Raw genomic sequence first — 25,268 nt, 5'->3', positions numbered from 1 at the left:
TGAAAGAAAGCAGAATTTAGCAATGCTCACTTTTTAGCATGAGGTTTACCCAATATATCCTTTACTGGCTGTGCTTACACTGACACAAAAAACCTTTTGATTAACAGTGCCTATAAAGAGCAGATGGTATCTTCTGCATGTGTTTTAATATGAGAAGGTATTGAGTACAGATTGAGACCATGCATACTTTAGATCAGATGTGTCTGTAAACTCCATTTCAGTGTTACCTGTGCTTTGAAGAACTTATGACATTTAATATGTCTACAGACATCCCATAAATTCTTAGCAACCCCACCTGCCTCCTTGTGCTAAGTTCCTGCTGTTACAAGTGGAGCTTTGATGGATATTTAGATTGCACCGTAATGTTCTTTCCTTCTAAGATATGTTTTTTCCTCACAGAGAAGGATTGTGTTATGTCTGTGGCTAAGCAATGTTGCAAGTGAAATGGAAAGGAGCGGTTCTTCCTACAGCAGTGAATACACTTTCCTGAGACCTCAAAATCTTGGTCAAGAAAGTTTAGTATATACTTATAGTTTTTTTGTACTGACACTGTCTCTTTCCCCAGTTTTGAAATGACTGCAATAATCACCTCGATAGGTACTGTCCTGTTTCTTACATGCCTGTTAATCTTGTGACCTTACAGCCACCATCTTTTCTGCCATCCGTTCTAAGTATCAGGAGTCTCAGTTATAGGAACCTGGCAGGGCTTTCTTTGTTTTCCTTTTCAGGAATCACCTAATAGTTATGAGATGAAGTTTTGCATACATAGCTGTTTGAAACTACAGATCCTTTTTCTGAGGGGGAATATTTGCTATCCTTATACCTCAATACCAATCCAACTATGTAGTTCTTCATTAATAGGAGCCAGGCAGAAACATCAGTGGGAGGCTACAGTCTGAGATTTTCATTATTGCTTTTCTGTGTTGTTGCTGTGCTTGTAAAGTCACAAGTTATCCAGTGTTTTTATGAGAAGTGTATGCTGTTTATCTGACCAGTGAGCTTATATAGCTTAGATTTTTATCATCTTCCTTGTTTGTCTTCAGAGTTGACCTCTTTGTGAATATTTCTAGGAGACAACCAATTGATCAGAGCTGGCTTTGAATCATCAGATCACTGAGGTTGGAAAAGACCTCCAAGATCATCTAGTCCAACTGTCCAGCTACCGCCAGTATTTCCTCACTAAACCATATCCCTGAGAGTAACATCTAAACATTTTTTGAACGCCTCCAGGGATGGTGACTCCATCACCTCCATGGGCAGTCCATTGCAGCACCTGACCACTCTTTCAGAGAAGAAATTTTTCCCAATATGAAACCTGAAACTGTCCTGGTGCAACTTGGACACGTGGGAACTGCTCCTATCACTAATTACGTGAGAGAAGAGGCTAACTGCCACATCACCACAACCTCCTTTCAGGCAGATGTAGAGGGCTACAAGGTCTCTCCTGAGCCTCTTTTTCTCCAGACTAAACAATCCCAGACTTTGAGAGGTTTCCCCTAGAACTTTCTGGAAGATCTCATCATTTAATGGCTTAAATTGTACTTTAAGCATTTGACTTCTGTGGAAAATCATACACTCCTGTGGAAAATGTACAGCCCTGAAGGAGGAGAGCTGTGATCTTGCAGCTAGTGGAAATATTTTTGTGTTACAGTAGCAGGGTCTGACCTTCTGTAAGCCTGTGAGACAGCTCAGCAAGAAACCGTGGTTATGCATGTGCTGCTCTAAGCTTTGAAACAAAATCTGTAAACATGATCAGAATTTTCCTTGTTTTGCTGAAGAATAGATCCACAGTTGGGATGTATTGTGAAAAGTATTCAGAAGATTGTCTCTTCAGAGAGTTATTACTTTTTAATGCAACAGAAACCACAAAGAAGTTCTGTTTCCAGGTAGATTCCATGTGTGTTATCATTGCACATGTGGCTGGCACACTTGGTTTCTGCAGACTCTGATGTAGTATGAATAATCCATAAAAATGCTATCAAAACCACAGCCTTGCTGTTGTACTGACTGTCCTCCCAGCTAAAGGTTGGCTCTGAGCTGAAGACCTTTTGATCCAGTGGATGAGACAAAGGGAAACCATCCTGTCCAGGTGTCAGGTCCAGAAGGATGGAGATCTCTGCCCAAGGTTATGCTATTGACTTCCTCCCCAGTTGGAGAATTCTTCTGATTGCAGGCTAGTTTCTTAAACGAGAGACCGTCCTGCTGCCTCGCTTAAAGGATTCTGTTGTGAACTAAGAATTGAGAACATACCCGGCATTTTTCAAGGCACTGAGAGTTTTGAATGTCACGCTGGCTGATTTTGCTAATGATCTACTTAGAAACTCGATGTACGTATGTGGTGACTTATGCTCACTTCTGAGCCCCAGAATAACATAGGCTTGTAGCTCAAGCTTCTGCATGACAGCGTGCTTGAGACTACACAAACTTAACTTGCACAGACTCGGGGTTATACTTGTTTCCCACAATTTTCTGCGTGTTTGTCTCTAAACGAACCATGAAATGATTCAGTGCCCACATGTGGTTTTAATAACAGGCATATGTGGGCAAATGAGCAAATACAGAATGTTCGACTGGAAGTTTCCAGCATACAATATGGGCTAAAATCAAGGTAGACTTGGAGTAGGGTGTTTTTCAGTGTTGGTTTATTACTTTTGAGTTGTATGATGTTTCAGATGAGACTTCTATCTATAACTTTGTAACAACAGCTGTGGTGGGAATACTTAAAGAAGGACAGATTTGGAGAAAGAAGTTCCAGTTTGATTTTCACTTGAGCTGATTATTTTTCTGCAGTTTGTGTTGTGTTTCTTTGGTTTTGTTGGATTACTATTATTTGTTTTCGTGTCTGAGGGAAAGTGCAGCAAGTAGCTTTCTGTGATCTTGTTCTAGCTGTGAGTTATGTCCAGGGCTCCTATTTATCAAATGGAAGGTCACGTTGGACATCTGCATCTCAAAAACAGCTACTGCCGCAGTTATATTCTGGCTTCAGTGTGTTTTATTGTTGTTGTTGTGTTTGTTTTTTTCAGAGTCCAGAGCAATCCTTCCTTTCTTGCATCCTCAGCTATGCAAAATGCGTCAGAAAAGACTGTATTTTATTATTATTTTATTAGAGATAAGTATGTCCTCAGACTTTCAAAATCTGTTTTTCTCCTCTTTTTTTTCCCACCTCAGAAACGTTTCTTCTTCAGTGGATACTGGAATGAGACTGTGACATTCCACTAACCCAAAATCAGAACAAGCAATTTCTTGCTGTTAGATGGGGAATCTCTCATAGTCGGCTCTGACTTTTATTTTCCTTTGCTCCCAGCTGTGAAGGTTTAAAGTTGCTTTAGGAATAACTAGCAAAAGCTAATGATCTGGCTTAAGCTTGTTGATGAAATACGCATTGAGAATTGCCTTTGTCAGTCTTTGAGACTGATGTCCTTGTGTGAGAAAGGGAGGAAAAACACTGGAAGAGCCACAGGGAAGAAAAAATGATAAATAAAGGCAAATATACTCAGAAGTTTTCTTCAGAGGGGAAAAGAAAAATCTGTTCCAGTGCTTGTGATGAGAAGGTGAAAAAGTAATGACCTAAATTACTCTGGGGAACTCTCCAGCATTGCAGCACCTGAGTTGATCATCTGTGCAGACCATCCATCACAAGAGGCCATAAAAATTGGTTAGACAAACATGCGGGGAACGGTCTCTGCCCTTGGTCAGGGGAATGAAGGGCCTTTGAATCCTGTTTCCTCCATAATATTGTAACTTTGGGGAAAGGCGGGTGTAGCTGGAAGAGAGGACAGACAAGAACTGCAAGGAAGCAGAGCTATTCTTGGGAATGCAGTTCTTCGGGTTATTGTGTACAATAAGAAATTTCAGTGAAACAGATGGATAAAGTCTGTTACTTTTGTTTTAAACTGAATTGCTACACCTGTGTTACTGGAAGAGTTGTTCTCTATGGAGATTTGTTCAATACCTAAATGATGTATAAAAGCATCTGTTGGTATATAGCTGTGTGTATGAGCCATGTTGATTCGTGTTGGTTTGTTCTTGCTGAGAGCTTTGCAACCAAGAGGAGTTGCACTTCACATTTGTAGATCTTCTTGCTGCCCTGTGACGAGCTTAGGTCTATGGCTAACATGTGTAAAACAATAAAAGTGGGTTTTAGACCAGCAGTTTTAAAACATGTCATCTGGACATAAAAGCTGTAGAAGGCCAAGCGGTCAGTGCTTTGTGCGTGCAGATGGCCACAGGAGCACTCTGAGGCTGAGGGACAAGATGTGCCCCTGTGGCTCTCCTTGCTTTCTGCTTGCCTTGGGTTTGGATCCAGCCCTAAGAAGTTGATGGCAGTTCTCACAAAGCGGAGACTACAGCATCGAGTCAAATAATTGTGTGATTGAGAGGGGATATGTGCTTCTCTGAAGCATAAACATCCCAAGGTACTGTAACTGATAACACCTGTATGCAGTTATTTTATCTCTGGGCTCATCGGGCTTTAGGAGCAGAGCCATATCTTAAAGGAGCTGTCACAGCAATCCTTGTTTGCCTTCAAGGTGTCTCCTAAAGTGCTCCTGAAGGTAATTAATCACCTAATAAGATACACTCTTTGACAGCAGGTGGAATTTGGAAATTAATTTGCACCCCTTAAATGGCGCTTCTAAAACTATAATTATCATGAAAGGAAGAAATGAGCTGTGTCAGGTGTATAGATGATTTATCTGTCAAGAGTAAACTGTCACCAAAGTGGCACTTAAGTGTCTGTGCTGCATTTCTTTTGAGTGAATTGAGCAATGGCATTTGCCTTCCCTTCCGTATTTTTGCAAGTCCTGGGGCAAATCTTCAACTGTATGTAAAGAGTTTGGTACAAAAGTGACCTGCAACAGAATTACAGCTGCTTCCCCGTTGCTTCCTGTGTAACTCCTTATCCATAGAAATGCCCTTGCCCTCCTCAGAGGATGTGACAAACCTTGTGCTGCCCAGTGGGCTGTTTGGATTTCTCTTTCTCTATCCGAATGGTGGATTTTGTGAAGTGGACGTTGGTAACATCAGGAAATATTAAGGGGTGAGGAGGAGAATCCAGACTCCCAGAACCCAGACTGTTCTCACCATACAAGAGTAGTCCCATTTTAAAAAGTGAATTGTTGACAAGAATACCATTAAAATCAAGCAATTGCATTTTGAAAAGGTGTCACAAAAGTGTCATGATGTGAAGTGATGCTCCGCATCAGAGCATCCGAAGGTTTAGTTTGGTTATGTAGGTAAAGGCTGCTTGGTTGCAGCCTTCGCTGTGAAATTGCCGCTAATGACTGTTTTAGTTGCTACTTCTGAAACGTGTTTGTTGCTGATAGTGTAATTTGCTGGCTTCAAAGCATGTCTGGTGAGCTGGTATAATACATGTACTTTGTGTGACATGGAAAAAAATAGCCTCACTATTACATATTAATCTTGCATTATTAGTGCTTTAATTTCAGAGAAAGCCCAGGAGGATTTCTATTCATTTGTATCGTACTGACTTCTCTAATGTATACATTAGCCCTCTAGGAAGGGCTGTGCCGGAGTATTTCCCTTATGCTTGTTTGCCCAAAGTTATGTTCACTTCCAAAAGCAAGAGGGTACTCGGTGCCACTGGCGTGATTCAAAATTCTTGCACTCAGTGAAGGTATTTCTTGAATTAAAACCCCTCGAGAAAAACATGTGGAAGAGTGAAACTACTGACAGTGCCCTTTGTATTGAAGTTTTCAGAATGTCGTCTCCAACAGCCAGGAATTGAGTTTGTGGGAATGCATCACCAACACGAACAAAGCAGCCATTCTAAAAAACCCTCATTTGATGCTATGAGGTTGTAAATGCCGTATTTTAGTTTACAGGCACTGACAAATTGCGGACAATTTATGTGAGTGAAAATACAATTTGGGCTCTTACTTTTTGCCTAGGAGTGTCACTTTGAATAATGCTACGCAAAATCCTTTCAGCATAAACTAATGCTGCTCTTCTCCCCCCTCCTGCGCTTTTGCCACAAACTATTTTTACTGGATTGCTGAATTTTTTGAGAGTGTACTGGAAATATTTTTCATGAAACCGAGTGGCAAAAATTAACTGCTCAGGAATGCAGCTGAAGGGGCAGCCCAACTACCCTGAGCATGTCCTGGTTTGCTTGAAATATGGTCGCCCTTTACAGGCACTCAATTCATCTTGAGGCCAATTTTAACAGCGCACAGTACAGAAATGACTAACTGTTATGACATGCCCTGAACCAGCTCCAGTTCAGCTTGTGTAAATTCTACATGTGGGGTGCTTTTGGAGCTGACAGGTGGAATTTTATTGTGATTGTAATTAACTATTCTGCCACAGTAAAGGCTTTTGTCATTTATCTTTTTGGGTCGTTATGTGTTGCATGCAGAGGCACAAGTCTTATTCTGGGATGGCCACTACTGCTCACAGAATGGTGGTGGGGAAGTAGCTCAGCCTTGGGTTAAGCCTGAGAACAAAGTCAATCAGCACGGCCTGTTCCTTGGGCTGTGCTCCAAAGTCTTGTTTGGCTGAAGAGGTTGCAGTCCCCAGGTGCCTCCCAGCCTTTAACCTGGCTTCATTGGCTTCAGATGGAAATGGAACAGTTAGGTGAGGAGCCAAACCGTCACTTGTGAGGACAGAGACTTCAGTTTGTTACAGGGGTGTTGCAGAGTGCTTGGGAGAAGGATGGAAGTGGGGACGGCTCTTTATACAAATATACAGTAGCAGTCTCCTTCTGCTTTAGATTTTCTTATTTTACTGGAAATTCATTGTAACAGGCTGTTTTCAGTGTGTTAATTGGCATTTAAGCGTGACTCTTGGAACCTGCTTTCCTCTCCAGATCAGTCGTAGGTCTAAAGCACTGATAATGTTGCAGGACTTCCAAATCACATCTGCTCACTTACTGGCATTGTGATAGCTGAGCACTTAAAATTGTGTGTGTGAACTTAGATTCAGCACAATCTTCTGTGGGTTTCTTGGCCCTTTTCGTGATCTTGTAGTCTATTACCAGCATTTGGTGGTACAGTTTAGAGAAAGATGTTAATAATATTAAAGCTTTGGATCGGAAGTCAGGGTTTGTTTTCACTCTTATGACTTCCTCAGATTTTGGTTGTTTTAAGTGTTCTATTGGTACTTGCTGTGAGATAAAAATCGTGTTTTAAGCAAAGAGAACATTGTGGAGATTTCAGAGACAAATGAAAAATGTAATTAAAATTTGTTGAGTGTGAAACATTACGGGAATTGTAATGTATGGCTTCCTAAACACATCAGAAAAAATCCTGTTCTTTGTCATCTGCCAACAGCAGTTTGTTCTTTTTCAACCCAGTAGGTTCCAGTGTTACACTGCAAAAGGTGTTTGCCATGAGATTAGGTAAAAATGTTGCTTTCTTTCCTCTTCTCTTTGGTCCTTAGTTTTCTTGTTAATTTTTCTTTACCACACTGCCTCTTGCCCAGCTCTCTGTTTCCAGATACATGTGTTCACTGATACCACATCTTTCAATTGGGATCAGTATTCTTTTTCTTCAGCTGCCATCTGACAAATTTATTGAGCTGATTTGGACAGTAAGATGTCAGCGTCTGGAGGAAAGGGGCATAGTATGATAGAATAACCCATGTTGGAAGGGGTCCCATAAGGATCGTTGAATCCAACTCTGTACATCAGGGTCTGGAGCTGACTCTTAAAAGGAAGCATCCAGTTGCTACAGGAGCAGTTGCAGTTCTGGAGACCCGCCTAGAAGGTTTCTCAGACAGGTACTCGAAGACTTTGCATTAAAAGGGTAAAATCTGTAGAGATGTTTTGTGGTGAATGAATGTCTGGTTGTTTCCCTAGCCAACATTTTTGTTTGATTTTCTGTCCTCTTAAGTAATGACTGTTACCATGAAAACTACTTCATTGATGCCGTTCTGTTCCTTAGCTGGAAAACAGTTGTGAAGACCAACGTTCAAATCACATCTCTAAATCCAGTCCACTGTTGTGTGTCACACACAGAGCCCATAACAGGTGTTACAACTTCCAACGCTATGTGTATTATGGAGGTACCTGGTGTGAGCAGGGAACTGCTGCAATGGGCATTTGACACAGCTGCAAAAGCAGTGAGATAAAGAAAGAAATTGTCTTAGTGGAACCTTCTGGATGCACAATGCCCTTTAAATGAATTAAAGCTGTAAGAACAGCATTTCCCATTCCCTTCCCTCTGGAGGCTGTGCTGCAGTGGGCGTGCAGTTTGGCTTTCTCCTTTTGGTGTCAATGTTTTCCACAGAAGTTGGATTCTTAAAGGGACCATCAGCGCAGCAGATACTGCATAAAGAGGAACGTGCTGCAGTGCTGGGATCCATTCCTATCCCAGGGTCTGGTGCTTCCACCCACTGCTGGTATTTGTCTGCTCCCAGTTGCGGTGCGGAAAGCTCTTGGTGCATCATTACCTTATCCTGTGTTTGTTGTGCCAGGTCACTTGCAGCTCTTCACTGTATATCCAGAGTAGCCTTCAGTAAAGTTTAGACTGTTTTCTTTGGCAATTTTCTTTGCTCATGACATTGGTTACAGCACCAAATTAGCAGAAAACTTTGCTTAGGCATCAGTTCAACAAAACACTTGGGCCCAGCTCCAGCTCAGGAGAAGCTTTTAGATTAATGGGAAGTTGAGAGCGTAAAGAAGAGTAAGGAGCCTAAAAACTTGTTTGGTCTTTAATGTTTCTAAAGTGTAATATTGTTCCTATTCAGCAATAGTTAAAGTTAAGCATGTGCTTAAGTGCTTTGCCAAGCTTGGAAGGGGTGATTTATACTGGTGAAGTGGAATCTTAATAGTGTCTGCTTTGCTGATCACAGCTATTACAGCACTTCATAGAACAAGAGTTAGCTGCTGTCGTGCTCTGTAGCTCAGTTCCCATCAGCTCTGAAGACAGGGTAGATCTGTAGCTGGTGTGTGTGAACAGGGTGAGCAAATGGAGAAAATAAGGCTTGTGCGTGTCTGAGGGCATGCAGATGTTCCAGTTGTTCAGTACTCGCTCACCAAAGCACCCATGTTCCCGCTGATCCCGTTCTCATGCTCTGGGAGCTTGGCACACTGTCCTTGTGCCCAGCCGTCCATATGCGAGAAGCTGTTTGGGTTTAGTTCTGTGATATAATGTGGTTATGACAGATCCTCAAGGCAAACGGAAAGAAGGTGTCTGTGTGAAGACAAGCAAATTAATTCAAAGGCTTACTCTGAAAGCATCATCTCTACAAATGAATTAGATCATTGGGAGTGATGCTTAGGAATGGTGTTTGATTCCCACTGCCTTACAGTGATTGTGCTGAGTTGTGCAAACAGAGTTAGATGCTTGTGAGGAAGCTGCAAGAGGTTCTTGAAAGCAAATCCTCCCCACACGCTGGGTTCCTGCATGCAGCCTCTTCCCCAGTCCTTTCCCAGCCTGCTGCAGGCAGGAAGCTGGGGGCTGCATGCTGACTTCCCAGGGCCCCAGTGCTGTGCACTGTGTGAGCCTGCACCTGGGAAGGAGTGCGTGGTCCCTGTGGCAGTGCAGCTGCTGCAGGCTGAGGCAGCTCTGCTTGCAGTATCGACACGGAGCTCTGCGTCTGGGGCTTCCTGCCTGGGCAGTTACGGCTCTGCAGAATTGGTTAAACTGTCAAGAAAATTTATGGAGGGTAAAAAAAAAACAACAACCAATAATGAGGGAATGGTCCTTCCTGTGTCTGTCCGTGCATCATCTAGCTGTTCGTTTGGGTTTGGTCAAGTGCCTGTGGAGATTTTTCAGTTCACTGTAATGGATTTTAAATTAGCTTTTTTGTAATGTAGAATCGGGTTGAAATTGGTGGTTCTGTAGGTGCAGTTCAGGAAAGCTTGTGCTTTAATACATAAAGGACTGGAAAAGACTACTGTCATAAGCTAGCAGGACTCTCAGTGCAACACAGACTTATAACACTAGCAAGTCACTCAGCTGGTAGCGTCTATGGGACCGTGTGTTGTGGTGAGGCTGAAGCAGCACTATTATTTATTAAAGAAATGAATGAAGAAAAAAGAATGAGTAGCATTTCCTACATTTAGTGCTAATCTGCGTTTTTTCTCTCTGCCACACGATGGAGATAATGGTGTAAGATATATGAACAGCACCGCGTGGGTCAGATGCGTTGGAGAAAGGAAAGTTGTTCCTCTTCAGTAGCTGTTCTGTAGTGGTGTTTTTGCGCTAGTCTGAATGGGCTCATTTTCTCATAATATCTACAGGGTATTTTGTTTATAGCATGTATTTTGTTTATAGCATATTCTTTTGTTCTGTTCTATTTTCTTTTTGTTTCCTACAAAAGTCAAATAAGCAGGTGTGTTCATCATCAGGGCTATTAATGCAGCGAAACACCAGGTTTTACATTGGCTGGAACATTCAGAAGACTATGCTTAGCTAATGTTGATTTTACTGGCACCTTAAGTTGTGTTTAAACATGCAGTTTGGGCTCAATTACTTTTATAAGGACTACCATAGCTTTCTGCACATCCCTGCTGACTCTGCATCCTGAGAGGGGCACAGGGGTACCTGAATTGGTTGGTCCTTGTTCTGTGTACCAGAATCCTTGCATCAGCCCTAACCTCTGTCCTCCATCATGAGCACAGAGCCTGATTCAAAACGTATTGAAGCCACGCGTACAAATTTCCCAGCAATTCTGATGAACTTTGGATCAGGTTTATGTATGGAGAAAGAGATGGATTTTCCCTTGGAATTGTTTTTAGTTACATTCCAAAATCTCCTGGTGAGGGATGCATTTATTTTTTTTATTAGAAAAAAAAAAAAAAAAAAAAAAAAAAAAAAAAAAAAAAAAAAAAAAAAAAAAAGAGCTGCTGTGTTATATCTATAAACATAATGTAGTAACAAGACATTTGTAACAAAACTCCAATAGGCTGAGATAGGTCCAGGAAGGGAGAAACACATGTTTCTTTCCAGCTTGTTGATTCTTTTTGTAGCTGTTACTCTGAGGACAAGAGTTCCTACGCTGATGTCAGTGCAATTACAGCTGCACTGTTGTCAAGTTTATTTGATCGAATATTTGCTGGATGAAGCAATGCTCTCTTCCCCTCTCTGCAGATCCACCTGCCTTATGAATCAGACACACTGCTTGTGTAATTCCTGGTGCTTCAGTCCTTGTTTCTCTCTCTGAGTTCTCACTTTGGAAACTGTTCTGCTGTGTGATACTGAAAATCTGGCAGCGATTTCTTCCTATATATACATATATACATATATGTGAATATATATATAGGAAAATATGTATATATATTCCTATATAGGAATATATGTATATATATTCCTATATATATATATATATAGGAAGAAATTCTAATTTTTGAATTAGATTTTTGTATATTTGTATTTGGAGGATCTCACTTGATAGTTACCTCTTGTAGGCACTTCTGTAACAATAATCACATTAGAAATATTGCACGTATGTAAAATGAACGTAAAAATATCTTCAGAGTTACAGAGCAGAGTGCTCCACTGTCAGCAGCGCACAGCCAGGTGTGTGTGTGTGTGTGTGTGTGTGTGTTTACCCATGTATTTTGTGTAATAGTTTCTCCAAATGTTCAGGTTTTTCCTCAGAAGACATTTGCAGGAGTGCTGTGCCCCATGCTCTGGGGTTCTGCTCCTACAGTTGTTTTTTTTCATGAGAACAAAGATCAGTCCTTCATGGTCCTAAACTCAATGCATGTGCATGACTTAAAGGCATTACCTACCAATAAATAGGAGATTAGCCGCGGCTTGTATATTTCCTGATCAGTTCAGGTTTTTTCAGATGGCTCATTGTTATCCTGTTTCCTTTAACGATGGGACACTTTAATGAGTTTGCCATCTGACATACATCTGCTTCCTGTTAAACAATACCTTCATTCTTCTAGAGCTGCTAAACTCATCTTTTATCCTACAAGATTTTTATCTGCGCCTTGAAAACAGCATGTACGAATTGATGCTAGCATATTCATTTTCTCGTTGAGGATTTTTGTCCCGTATGCTGTTTTTGAGAAGGAATAGCAAAATGAGTGTCTCCTTTAGTACTTCTTCATTGAAGAAGTGGGAGAACATGGATATTATTTGCCAATTTAGAGCCTAGTCAACCCAGCTCTTGTTTGAAGTCCAATCAGATCAACTTACATGCCCTGCGTTATACAATTTCTAATAGTTATTCTGTCTTCCCAGCAAAGGAATGGGCTGCAAAAAGGATTTTGAAGGCTGTTAATATTGTTCCTTTGAGGAAGGAGCCTTCAATAGCTGGCTGATGGTCTGTCTCACGCGTGTGAAAAGTTAGTGCTCTGTGATCATCAGGCTCTCTTAAATCAATCCATCTTGCATTGAGTTTGTGCATCTGCCTCAGTGCTTCTCTGTTTTGCCATGTGCTGGGAACATGCAGTTATGCCAGATCTCTGGCTGTGTCTTTCTCCTTCTCTAATCAATGTTGGCCCTCCAGAACAGGGGAGGAGTTTTCTTGTTGTTTTTTTTTTTTTTGGTATCCTAATTTTTCTTTATTTATTTTTTTTCTTGTGCAGGGAAAACTAGAGAGAATTTTCTTTATCAAAAGAAGAACATAAAAACTTACGTACTTTCCTGTCTCTACAGAGTGCCCTTTTTGTGTTGCTCTTAGAACAAGTACGCTGTGCTGCTTAAAAGAAAATCTGATTGTATGGGAAGTTGTGTCATATAGCTCCAAAAGACATCACTGAGTAATGGCTTGTAACCATATAAAGTGACCCAGTGGGGACTCAACTTGTTTTGTCTCAGAATAGGCCAGGTGTGAGTGGGACTACTTTGGTTTTAGAGCCGGAGAGACAGAGGAAGCAAGGTGCAAATATTAATTAGAGGGATAGAGGGTGGTTGAATCAGAATGATTATTATAATTCAGGAATCTCATGTTTCTTCCCATTGAGGGCTCACAGCTCAAGCAGGATTAATGTTATTTGCCTCAAAATGAGAGAACTGTGAACTAACTCAGGTTGCTGCTGGTGCATCAGCTGTAGACTTTGTTTCAGTTATACCCTTGGGTCTGCTGGGTCTTCTAAATGCTGTTCTTTTGCCCCTGCAGTGTATCAGAGGAACACGTGCAGCCCAAAGAGTCGGGAACAATTCTTGCAAATGGAGTTTGAGATTTTTAGCTCTGATTTCCCCCAGGGCACCACCCACCACTCTTTGGTTTGTGCAGTTTCATAGGAAAATGCTATGTGTGGAAATCAAGTTCTGCTATGTCTCTTTGAGGAGTGCAAGCAAGAGAAGACATTCTCTGGTCACTGTTCTACCAGTGGTGTCATTTTCTTGAAGGCTCTTCTTTCTCTTTGCATCAGTGTTTATTAACAGAGCTCTCCGCTATTTATTTAGCAGATAACCTTGTTATTCTTTCGCTATGCTCACTCCTTTCATCTCTCAGAGCTACAGAAACACAGCTGATGACTCTGACAGCCTTTCATTCACATTGGGATTACAAATTACCTTCATTAGGTTTCTTGTGGAGTCTGCAATTTATGGAGAAGGGCTTGGGAAGCAGTGTTCATTGAAGCTTTGCAAGGAGAGAAGTTGACGTCGTCAGCTTCCTGACACCCCTGAAGATGGCTATGTTGGGCTCCTCTGTGTCTTCACCTTCAGGCAGCCCTGCAGAAGGTCTTTGTGCCATGCTGTATATAGCTGTGCTAATTGCTATGGTCTCCGTCATGACCAAAGGAGATGCTTACCTCATTTCGTGCTATCTTCTCCAATTGTGTTATGGGGAAAATGTATTTCTAGTTGGAATACAAGTTTATCATAATCCAGATGTACTGGGCAAGTGTGTGAAGAACTGTAAGAGAAGACAAGACCCAAAGGCTGATTTGCTGTGATTATTAGCTGAAATATGTTGGTGTTGACTTGTGTGGGCAGGCAGGGTTATTTTACTCATCTGCAACCTGCTTTAAAAAAAGCTGATTTTTTTTTTAAAGGACTAAAGGAAATGAAAAATGGATCTGAAATTTGCATCCTTAGAAAATATTTATTTTTTCCATACTCAGAAGTGAGTTGTTGTTATTTTCTTTGCGATTACAGTGGGACAGCCTCAGTCTGGCGCGTGCAGCTCAGGCGCTGTGGTGGAGCCCTCCTAATAAATGCAGGGTTCAGCAGTGATAGCATCTCTATGAGCCTCATAAAAGTGCTCACGAGTGACAGATTAGGTGCAAGTCTGAGAACTGCTCACTGGTGACTGCAGAACTTTCTCCCTGAAATGAGCAGATGTTCTTGCCGTTGCCTTTGTGCTATCAGCACTGTCTAAATCATCTTCATCACTGCTGATTTTTCTCCTGTTGCTGTTAATATAGGGAACGGTGTAGGCATTAGTGAGAGAAACTGATGAGTTCCTGGGACAGAGGTGCAGTTTCTCGGGGACTTTGAGAAAGCTCTTGCAAGGTGAGCCTGCTTCTTCCTCTAGCTGTTTATGGCAGTGTCTCCTCCGGTATTTACTCTAACATTTGTAAAAGCAGATATCTCTTTTGGAGAGCAAGGCCCTGCTGAACTGGAGACAGAGAAAACCTGAATAAACAAACACGTGCCACAGATTAGTAAGAACATCTGTAGGTTTTATATTGTTTTGAGAATGCATACCACATCGTTTTTCATTTCTTACACTTTTCTTGTTTCTCTCTTTCTTTCTCCGTTTTCTTCTTGTTTTTAAATAAATTGCTAATAAAGGTTGGAGGTAGAAAGCACAGCTGGACTCTGCATGACATGCCACTGTTTAATTTCTAGCTCAGAGGATGGGAAGAAGAGTGGTTTTATTGTATTCTAGAAGAGAATAAAGCCACATGCAAATTCCAGCCATGGACATCTGTTTCCTCTTTGTGTGAAAGAATTCTCATATTTTGCAGGGAATCCCAGTTTTGAAGGGGCTAATGAGGTTTTTTTTCTTCCTTTTCATTCCTTCCCCTCCACCCTCAACTTTCTTTTCATTGCCCATCCTTCAGCATGCTCTCCACGCTCTCTTCCTGCAGTGCTTCCTTCAGGACGATGGCAGCTTGCAGTTTAGTAACAGATCTTGAATGGGGGAATTCTCAATTCTCTTAGTTACAAGGAGTATCACCACTACCAGTGTTCTGTATTGATGCACTTCCATGGTACTAGTTCTAAGCTCCTCCTTAAATCATATTTTATTAAGCAGTATTTAGTGGGATTTCTTTTGCTCTGTGATATCTTAAGTACTTGCAGGCAGGTTGGTATCTTTCTCAGAAGTGGAGATCTGTGTATCCGTTGCTCTGGCTGTGACATGTAAATCTTTCTAGGAGTAACTTACTAAAAAATAATCTTTCAAAACCCTTTTGTATCAGAGGAATTAAGTGAATCTATAAAAAATAAGAATCTACAACATGAATTACATCAAGTTAGAGTGCTAAGGAACACCAGAATGACTGACAATTTCACTAACCTATAAAACACTTCAGAAGAATGGTTTACAGCTGTTTGGGAGCTTTAAGCGTTTTTATTTTTCTGGTGTAAGATTTGACTCTGCTGAACAAACACTGAGGTTATATAACATTAGGCCAGACATGAGGACTGGTACTCTCTGTCTATTTTATATTAACGTTAAATGAGAGGTTGGTGGAGCTTGCCAGGGTTTCATATTTGTTGGCAGAAAGCTACCCACATGTGTGGACCATATTTTTATTGTTGCCTCAGCCTATTTCAGGCATAAATATCACTGCCTGGCAGGGTGTGATTCTGTTCATTGCTGAAGAGCTTTTCTTTTAAGAAGTAGAATGTGAAAAGGAATCAAATGACAAATGCTGTAGATGTTCAAATTAAGAAGCGCCTCAAAATGAGATTTTATCACGTCCCTCATGGTAGAGGGATAGCTAAAAGGCATCCGAAGGCTTTCTCATTGTTGGATTAGTTACCCTTGTAGAGATGTTTCTTTTTGCATACATTAATGCTACTTCTGGGTGTGGGCTGTTTAGTCTGGGCTTCTTAGGGAAACAAGCCTTATGCAAACAGGGTGTTTGCTCACCCAACCACCCTGTGGTGAACATGGCCCATGGCTGCTTCCTGCCCAGTAGGATGCATTGCCCACAGAAACATGGCCAGGAGGCACGTGGATTTCAGTTCTTCAGGTTTCTTGAAAATAGGCGTGTGAGGGGAGAACAGAGGTGATGGTGGAGTTTGGGGGAAGGCTTGCAATATGAACTGAATGTTCAGCAGTGTGGTTGAGAGAGAAGTGATGGAGGTCCCAGTCCCAAGAAGCTCACTGAACCCAGCTTGTGAATTATCTGATGACAAAAACAAAGCTGCAAGAAGCCAGGCTCCCTTTAGTTCCACTCCCCGTGAAATTGCTTGTGTTGGTTTTGTTTGTTAAGATGTTGTCAAACAAGCTGGAATAGAGACTTTGACTCCAAGAAATGGGGAACATCTCTTGCTAGGATCTTCTTGGTGAAGGCAGGTCTGTCTTTTCTCATAGTGTGTCTTTGGTTGCTTATTTTTGCAGCTTAGGAGGGAGCCCCATGGCTGTCTGGACCCCACTGACCAGCCTCTGAAACGTTTTCAGGCCTTCTGGAAGCCTGAATGTCACAGCCACTTATGGGGGAGGGTGAACTGATAATCCCTGTCCAGGTCTGATTCCCCCTGATTGGGACATAGAAGGCAAACACCATTAATTCTGAAAATCAAACAGCAGCTGTGAAAAACTTCCCTTTGGTTGAAGTGCTTCTGGCTAATAATGGAGATAAAAAAAGAGCTTCCTGTCAAAAGCTTCCCTTGTCTTATTAATAGCTGCGTAATTTTTACCACTCATTCTCAAGTATGAAAAAGCAAAACTTTGAGACAGCATTTGAAAGCTTGTTTTGTTTGGAGTGCAGCTGGATATAGAGTGTTTCCTTTTCTCTTCTTTAATAAATGTGAAGCAAATGTAGTGGGTATTGTTTCTCTTTTTTTTTGGTGTTTTTTTGGCCTATGTAACAGAATATTCTCTTGCTTTTCGTTTTACATTGCACAGAAATCATGCTGTTTAACTCCAGTTCAACAATGATGTAGCAGCATGTGGATATACATATATCTTCTCATAAATATATTACCGCACATTACTGTCAAATAGCTGGACTTTTTCACCCGGTATTAAAAATGAAATTTAATTGCTCCAGTTGAGTTTCAAGGCTCTGATAAATAAGAACCATGCCTGACCTTTCTTTGGGGCTTTGGGATGCCACCAGGGAAACTGCTCATTGTTCAAGATGACAAACTTCCTCTGAGATTTCAGTTTGTCAGCTCAGTGTACAGCAATGACATTGATTTCTTCTCACTGCCATTTCCTGCCTGAATAGATAACAAATTTTCTGTGGCAGGTGTCTGTCAAGCTTAGTTTTGCCTGGCAGATTAACTTAATAGACTCATTTATTAATCATTAGTTGCAACACAGCGAAGGAGACAATACTCTTTAACTCTTGTGATGTTGAATAGATGTTTCAGGTTCTTTTGTGTAGCGTGAATTTAGATTTAATAAGCTGCTCATATCTCTGCAGTGAATGTTTTTAACCTGATATTAGTGATGTTAAAAATGCCATCAGTTACATATTAACCAAATCTGATCCATTTTGACTGTCTGCTACTTTTCATGGCAAAAGTTGCTTAGGCATCTTCTGAGGCTAGCAAAATGATACAGAAAATGCTAAACCTAAATAAAGGAGAAAACTAACTCAACATGCATCATTTCTGGGGAAGGGAGAGATGGTGGAGGTACCTCCCAGAGCCTGCAGAGCTGAGGGAGCAGTATGTTTGTTTTTCTACTATGTGTTGAGTTAGTCCCAAGGCATTTACTGGGGCAAGAGCTGTAAATGCACAGCCACTGCAGAAGCAATGAGGTAGAGATGTGAGCTGTTGGGCAGAAGACCCTTTTATTGCAGCTGATGAGAAGTGAAACATGAAGCTTCCCCCTTAGGTCTTGCTTGGGTTTGGTAGCTCTTCACTACCTGCTTGGAATTCTCAAGGGAGCTTGTTAATGTGAGATCAGTGAGAGATGCTCCAAAAAGTTTATCTCTACAGCTGGTGCTCGACCTGCAAAGCCCTGGGCAGCTGGGCAGAGCACGACTGTTTGCAGCTCTGTGTGAGTGCATGTTACTGAAGATGTCTTTCTGACAGGCCGTGTTCCTGGCCTTGGCAGCATGTTGCCATCCTTATGGCTTTCTTGGCAGAGCATCAAACTGAGAATGTCCCTGCACTAGATCATACTGCTCATTGCTCTTCTAGGCCACCCTGGTTACAGTACATTAATGTCTCAGCAGGGAATGCGATAAACAAAGTAGAGCTGCTTTAGTGAAACCAGTCGCTTAATGGCAGAGTACATAAAGTATCCTTAAAGATTTGTAAGTGTAATAAGATGTAGTTCACTATGTGAACAATAACTGTTACTAATTTGGCTGGTTGAGGAACATGCTAACCAAATTTACTTTTGTAACATTGTTGTTTTTCTCTATTCCCACCTCACCAGATTCCCTTCTCTCTGGTACAGTTTCCTCTCTGGGAGTTCTTAAAGGTATGTCCTCTTTAGTTATAGAAATGTAAGTTATACAGCTCACATGGTCACTTGTCCCATGGTAACTTGTCTAACTTGATTATCACAATTATGGGCACATCCAAGGATCAATAAGTAGGTACTGACCTACCTGTGCATGTGAACATCATTTGCTTGGCTATCTGAAAAACAACAGGGAGCATCTGACCATTGATATGTGACATGCGGTCTAAATTTTAGTCTCCAGCATGCCAGGAATCATATCTGCTGCTCTGACTGTTTTTATTGATTGAAATAGAGTGGGAACCATCTGTGTTGTGTGATTTATTTTATTCTGGTTTATTTCTTATTTTATTTCAACTTTTTTTTTTTTAGCATTTTGTTCTTTGTGGTAACAGGAAATTGCAAATGATACAGAGAAGACTGATTGAGCTTCTTTTTGTGAACAGGGAGAGACTCAGTACATCGCTGACGTGCTGTTTTGATTGGCTGTGTATACATTATTTCAAAGGTCATTTAAAGAAGGTATCGGTTGGATGATAGTTTAATAGTGCAGTCTTTCAGAATGATGCACTGTTCTCCCCCCAGCTGGTTGCTTTGTTTATCATGGACGGAGTCATGGTGTATTTTTCTGAGCACAGAGATGAATTTGAAATGTAGTTTCTCTGCCCCTCTGTTTTTCCTTTAAATGGTAATGATGGTATGGTCCTCACTGCAGGAGGATGGAGCAGAGACAGGGTTTTTTAGGTACTTTGAGATCCTGGGTTGGAAGCATGGAAAATTATTGCAGATTGTGCAAAGCTGTGTAGCAAAATATAGCATTAATAAGAGGGGAGCTGAAAAGAGTAATTTTCTTCTTGTTAAGGGTACTGAACTTATGAGAGAGCCTTGCACTGAGACCCAAACTGGGAAGTTCTGGGAAGATGGGAGCCAGTAATGATGTTCCTTGCCCCTTCATGCTTCTGTTTAGGAAACGTGGTCTTATATTCTCAGTCTGTGTGCCTGTTTGGGAGCTCCTGCTTCATGTCAGTACCTTGGGTCATTCTTGGGGCAGAGCCCCACAGTGGAAATGTTTGCATCTTAGAGGTTTCAGGGAAGCAGATGTGGAGGGGACTGTATAGGTAGGAGGAGCACAAAAGGCATCAAGACCTTTCCTGTAGCTGAGCTGTAGCTTGCAGCAGGCTCTGCAGGTGCTTGGTGAGCTCTGGGCATTGTTCCCTGATGGAGCTCTGGCTGCCTTATTAAGGAATCTGCTTCCCAGCCAGTGTTTCAGAATCGCTTTCTGTAAACTCCTTGCAGCCCTGCCAGCGTGAGCTGCTAATGGTTAGTGAGGTTGAAAGCAAGAGGTGGCAGCTCTTAGGGAGAAAAAGTGCAGTGTTCTCTCCCAAACCACTTGAAACAGCAACATTGTGTAGTTGTTTCCAGAATGCAAAGTTGTTTTAACTAATGTCCACATTGCTGTGGCAGTAAAATTTATTGTTTAAACTTGAAGTAGACAGTTTGAAGACAACTAGCTACCAAAGTGAGCAGGCAACATGTTTAATCTAATGGTCAGTGCAGGCCTGAAAAGAAACAAAACCAGGTTAAGTTTGTTCTGCTGCAGTATATTTGCTATATATAATTCTGTCCTCAGAACCAGGAGCAGGAACCTGCAAAAATCAATCTTGCATGCTTCATTCATTTTGGTTTTAGCACATGAAGAGAGCTGGAGGTTTGTCACATTGAAGCCAACAGGCAGTGAGGACAGAATACGTTTTGTTTATCTGAATTGAGCTCTTAAAAAACATTATCGTGACGGTAAAAGGAGAAAAATCATTATGAAAAATCAGCTGGTGGGATGTGGTTGGCAGCATCAATAGCAGTGTGACTCAGTGCAGGGCTTCTTGTGGGTGCTTTGAAGGGAGCATGAAGAGGCAGTAATTAAGAAGCGATTGGAGCATGAGGGACAAGAGACAAATGGCGCAAAATCTCAATATCCAAGGGTTAACTGAAGACAGTGGCTGAGGGACTTCTCCACACTGTGTCAGTGGGGTTACTATGGAAAGTAAGTGGAGTAAGGAGTAGTTGGGTGTGATGCGTAGATCATTGCATAGGAGCATGGAACAAGTGCTGCAGCTGGATGATTTTAAAAGCCATTAGAACAAAGCTGTACAAGCTGATGGATAATAAGCTCAGGCTTTAAATTCCCCAAACAAGTTAAGTAGCATAAAAAGAATGAAAAATATCTTTCCCCTGTAAAGGAAAGTTAGTGAAGCACATTGAAGGAGAGCATCTTTTCCTTCATATAAGTGTTCTGCATCTAGGAGCACAATGTTAAGCTTAAAGAAGCCTAATAAAGCCTGGTGGTAGGCAGCAATGAGGTTGTGCTGCATCCCATTTTCTATATCTGCTTTGCTTTAAGCTGCAGTGGTTATTATTTATGCTTCCAGGTGGCTTTAGCCAGATAGTTTACATGCAGTTTTCTTTTGTCTGTGAATGTGGACCAGCTGTCCTGTGTGAGAGTTAACCTGCATGTCCTGCACTGGTGTAAAGTTAGAAAAAAAGAGATCTCTGTACGGATCACAAATCTGAGGTTGGTTCTGACAACGCAACGTTGCAGAAATTAGCGAGGAATTGATGTTGCTCCAAACACAAGTTTGCTTCTGGTAACTCAGTTGAACACTCAATTTAGAAACAATTAATAGCCAGTTAGTCTTAGTGCTTGATTTTCTTTATTCAGTTGTCTCAAGCCGCGTGGAGCTCAAGCTTTCTGTATTGTTTTCTAATCTACTTTGTTAGGTGCTTTATTCAGTACTTCTAACCATCATGTCTGAGCACCTACCAACAGCACGTTAAAGATTTATCACTTGTTCCATATTGTATTTAAATACATCTTTTCTCTTCATTGAGACCTAACTGAGAAAAAATGACACCTATAGTTCCTGTTGTGAGGATACTGCAGGAATCAGGTGTGTTTGTTTGTTTTTGTGCTTTCTAACAAAATAGGGTTTAGAAACAAAGCAGCAGAACAGAGCACTGCTGGCTAGTTTTCAGCCCAGCAACATCTTGTCAAGAAAGCCTGCTATTTATGGCTGAGTGGAAATGATCAGCTCCCTAGGAGAACAGTGCTGTATGCAAGATAAACCCTTCTCAGGTGGAACGAGAGTCAGCCCTCTTGGGTTTTATGTTTCTGCATGTTGGCTGCACTTCAGAGCCGCTAAGAATTGCTCCAGCACAGCTGTAAATGAAGAATGCTCTCTTTATAGACCTAATGTATTGTCTGAAGAGAAGGGTCTGGTGGTCAGTGAAGAGGGAAGGAACAAACAGGACAGGAATACATAGGTCTCAAATGAGTAGACTGGAAAAATACATTTTTATTTGTTCGTTTGGTTTTTGTTTTAATGAGAGAAAGCAGGCCTAGTATCCTGGGAATCTTTTGTTTTTCGTGTGACACATCCAGAGATGAGACATTTGCACATTGCTAAGACTTCATAACGTCAAAGTCAGGCTGACTTCACACTGTCATCTGTGTGTGTAAGAGAACCCAGGTGGACAGGCAGCCTCCCAGGAGAACAGCCTGTGCTGCTCAGCTGCCCTGGGACCTGTGGGGCACATGCACTGACTGCTGAGTGGGGCTGGGATTTGCCTTTTAGTCTCCATGCTGGTCAGCACCCAAAGCTCTGAGTCTTCCCATAGCTATGGTGAACTCGTGGTTTTTGACACTGGCTTTTACCATAAGATCATAAGATAGTTTTCTCAAATCTGTAACCTCGCACGCTGGCAGCTGTTCTACACAACCATGTATTCAAGTTGCACCTTGAGAGGCAGCAGTGAGAGAGAGGGAGCTGCAATGCATGGGCAGATCTCTTTTGTGGGGTTTTGTAATGGCTGTGCTGGTATGTGATAGCAGACTGAGACCCTGAACAAGCAGAGAAATGCTTGAATGGCTTCAGGCAAAGAGAACTGTTTGTGAAGTACACAGACACGTTTCCACCCTGTGAAATAAGGGGCCTGGCAATGAAGAGAAGGGGGAATGTCCATCCATTCCTATGAATCTGAGTGGTAGCATAAGAGTGGTTGGATCAGAACTGTTTTGTGTTGTTCCTAAGCTGCCTTTTGTACCCATGATGGACAAGGTCCCTTGTTCTCTATCCAGGTTTAGCTCTCACCCCAGGCATAAGGCATTTATGTTGGGAGTGAGCAAAGCTTGGGAACTCTGCTGGTGGACTGGATTATCCATTTGAGTGAAGGCAGTGGTACATGTGCTCATTCACTTGATCCCTTTGGTTCCCTGCTCCAGAGGGCTCAAGTCCTGGGGGCTGGTTCTCAGTGAACAGGTCAGGTTGTGAGGGTGGGCTCAGCCCTAATCATAGCTGTCAGTGCAGGCAGACCTCGAAGCAAGCTGTGCAGGGACTGCTCAGTGGGTTTCTGTGACGGCAAGGACTGATTGGAGCTCATTGCAGCTGATTTTTAAAGTTGATAAGAAAGAGAAGTGTACGGAATGCTTCTACCCTGACAGCTGGTAGAATGCTTCTACCTCAGCAGTAAGACGTGTTTATAACTCGACCATTGAAACAATAAACCACATGCTATTTCCCTCCTAAAATTTATAATCATATCTGGTGCTGTTTAACAGAATCAGTAGAAAATAGAGGACTGTAGCCAAACTGGACCCAAAATGGTTTTCCCTGCTCTGCAGGTAGGTGACAGCTTTCCATTTGTTCCTGGAGGAGCAGTTGAATGTTTCTTTTCTGCTGCATTCAGCTGCACGTAGGTCAAGAGTAAATGAAACCAGGTCCCGCTTTAAACCCATTTCCTTGCAGGCAATGTAGTAAGTGTTCTACCATGCCTCTCTCACTCTTTGAGTAACGATCGGGCTGATTTAGGGATTAAGTCCTAATCGTTAAATAACCCTAACGTGTCTGCCATTTGCTTAGGTGCTGTATCAGGAAAACAGATTTCCACGGCAGGATTTCAAGGCGTGATGTAATTTGCAGCCAGTGCTGCTGGTGCATGCCATTAGCATAACGGCTGCATTTTTCTCACAAAAGAACAATGTACCCAACAGCTGTTCAGCAAACAGCCCTGGCTTTATTAGTGTCACAATAAGTGTCATTCACACAGTCTTTAAGCGAAGTCGAAGGAATGCTCTACACCATCTGCACCAAAAAGAAAGAAACAAATGCAGTCCTTACTTACAGCACTGGAGTGGCCTTGGATCATCAATGCAGCATTTAAAGCAGCAGAAGTAAAAGAGACTCATGCAGTCTGTAGATACAGAGCCAGATTGTGATGCTCTTGGTTGTGCCTGTACCACAAGGAGCTCTCTAGAAGTCTCCAAGCTTGCCAGTGGCATTTAGTAGAATATAGAAATGATCGGTGCGGAGGGTTCACCTCTTCACTTGGGTGCTTTTTCTTGTTGAAGAATCTTCAAAGTTTCTAATTCTTCCATGTAATGTATTCACACAAGTCTGTGTGAAATGCCTACTTACTAGCAGGTAGTAGCGGTGTGTATGTGTAAGGAAAGCTGGCCTAGCTTTGAAGTGATTTCTTAGAACTGTGTTTTCCTTCCCAGACACTTATATGGCCCTCTGTGCCATGGAAAGTGAGTGTGGCTGCTGTATTATGTTCTGCCTTGCCATGGGAACAGTGTTTGGAAGACATTTTCTTTAACCAGGCTTTTAGCACATCCATTTTGATTTACATCCAAATGGGTCACAGACATCAATGCAGTGTTATATATGGGGGGGGGGAGGGAGAGGGGATGAAACACTTTTAACATGAAAAATACACTGTTGCATGTAGGCCAACTTTTGTTCCCTTTCTCTCCATTTATCTGGGATTTGGATGGGTTTAATTCTAGGGCCAAACTCAGTACTGGCCTAAGAGAGCACAACTCCACTAGTGTGAAAAGCATCTCAACGTTTTGACAACAGTTAACTTACTTCACTGAATTTTTCCCATGTTTGAGCTTGCATGTTTCCTGCATGATAACGTACACATGTACTGCACATATGCTGCACATATGCACGTAAGATTCACTGGGAACAACATTTGTCTCTGTGCTTTTCGACTTTGTGTCTAGAAATTGCAATCTGCTTATGACATTTTTTGCTTCTCCTGTAGCTAATGTGCCATGCATTTGTAAGGATCAGCCATGCAGAATGCCACGTTGTGAATAAAAATAACATACATAACAGCATAGGCAAGTATTGACATAGCTTTTTTTTTGCAGTATACATTCTGCAAGAAGGTATATACGCACAAACCAGTGTGATTATTGTGAAGAGATAATTTCTTTCTGTTAGCATGAAGCTGAGCACTGCCCTGAACAGAGGGGTGCACAGAAATACTACAGGTACTTATCATTGGAGGGAGCTGTAGTATTTTCTCAGCTTCATGCCTCAAATGTAGAGTATATCATAAGACCTGCTTGAAGAGTAGTACGGCCAAGGCAGAGCTGTCTCATTGTCTGCAATGCCTCTGGCAGCATTAGGAATATTGCTCTGGTCATCAGATTTGAGAGAGAAGTGTGAGTGTTGTGCTGTGCCGGTATCCTTATAACGTAGGTTATGAGGTTATACTCCTGAGTGTAGACCAGGACCTGATGGTGCTGTGAACAGAAGGATGGGAGATGAGCTCTGCCCAGAACTTTTACCATGAACGTAAGGCAGATATGACAGATGCACAGGTAAGGAGTTCTTTGTATGAGTAAGAAAGTTATTGGGCCATCTTGAGGCCAGGTGTGTGCAACGTGCACGCAGCCTTCTCAGTGCTGTGCATCGCATCTGTGGGCACTATATATAACTCCTCTTGGATTTAAA

The 25,268-nt window shown here is 41.8% G+C and overlaps 1 protein-coding gene across 6 annotated transcripts in view; it reads left to right on the top strand.

The window, feature by feature from the left end:
* SLC25A26 (solute carrier family 25 member 26) overlaps positions 1-25,268 on the top strand; it is an 84,909-nt gene that overhangs the window by 38,749 nt on the left and 20,892 nt on the right. For all 6 annotated transcript variants that reach the window (XR_011905066.1, XR_011905065.1, XR_011905064.1 and 3 more), the window contains one exon: positions 18,442-18,486. Coding sequence is in view for 3 of the 6 variants with exons in the window: in XM_072346998.1 (XP_072203099.1) it covers positions 18,442-18,486 (45 nt within the window). In the remaining 3 variants the exon portion in view is untranslated. The remainder of the gene's footprint in view (positions 1-18,441; positions 18,487-25,268) is intronic.

The sequence above is a fragment of the Excalfactoria chinensis genome, chromosome 12 (genome assembly GCF_039878825.1).
Source record: "Excalfactoria chinensis isolate bCotChi1 chromosome 12, bCotChi1.hap2, whole genome shotgun sequence".
Lineage (NCBI taxonomy): Eukaryota > Metazoa > Chordata > Aves > Galliformes > Phasianidae > Excalfactoria > Excalfactoria chinensis.
Note: the sequence above shows the minus strand (reverse complement) of the source record. Positions and strands in the feature narration are given on the sequence as shown.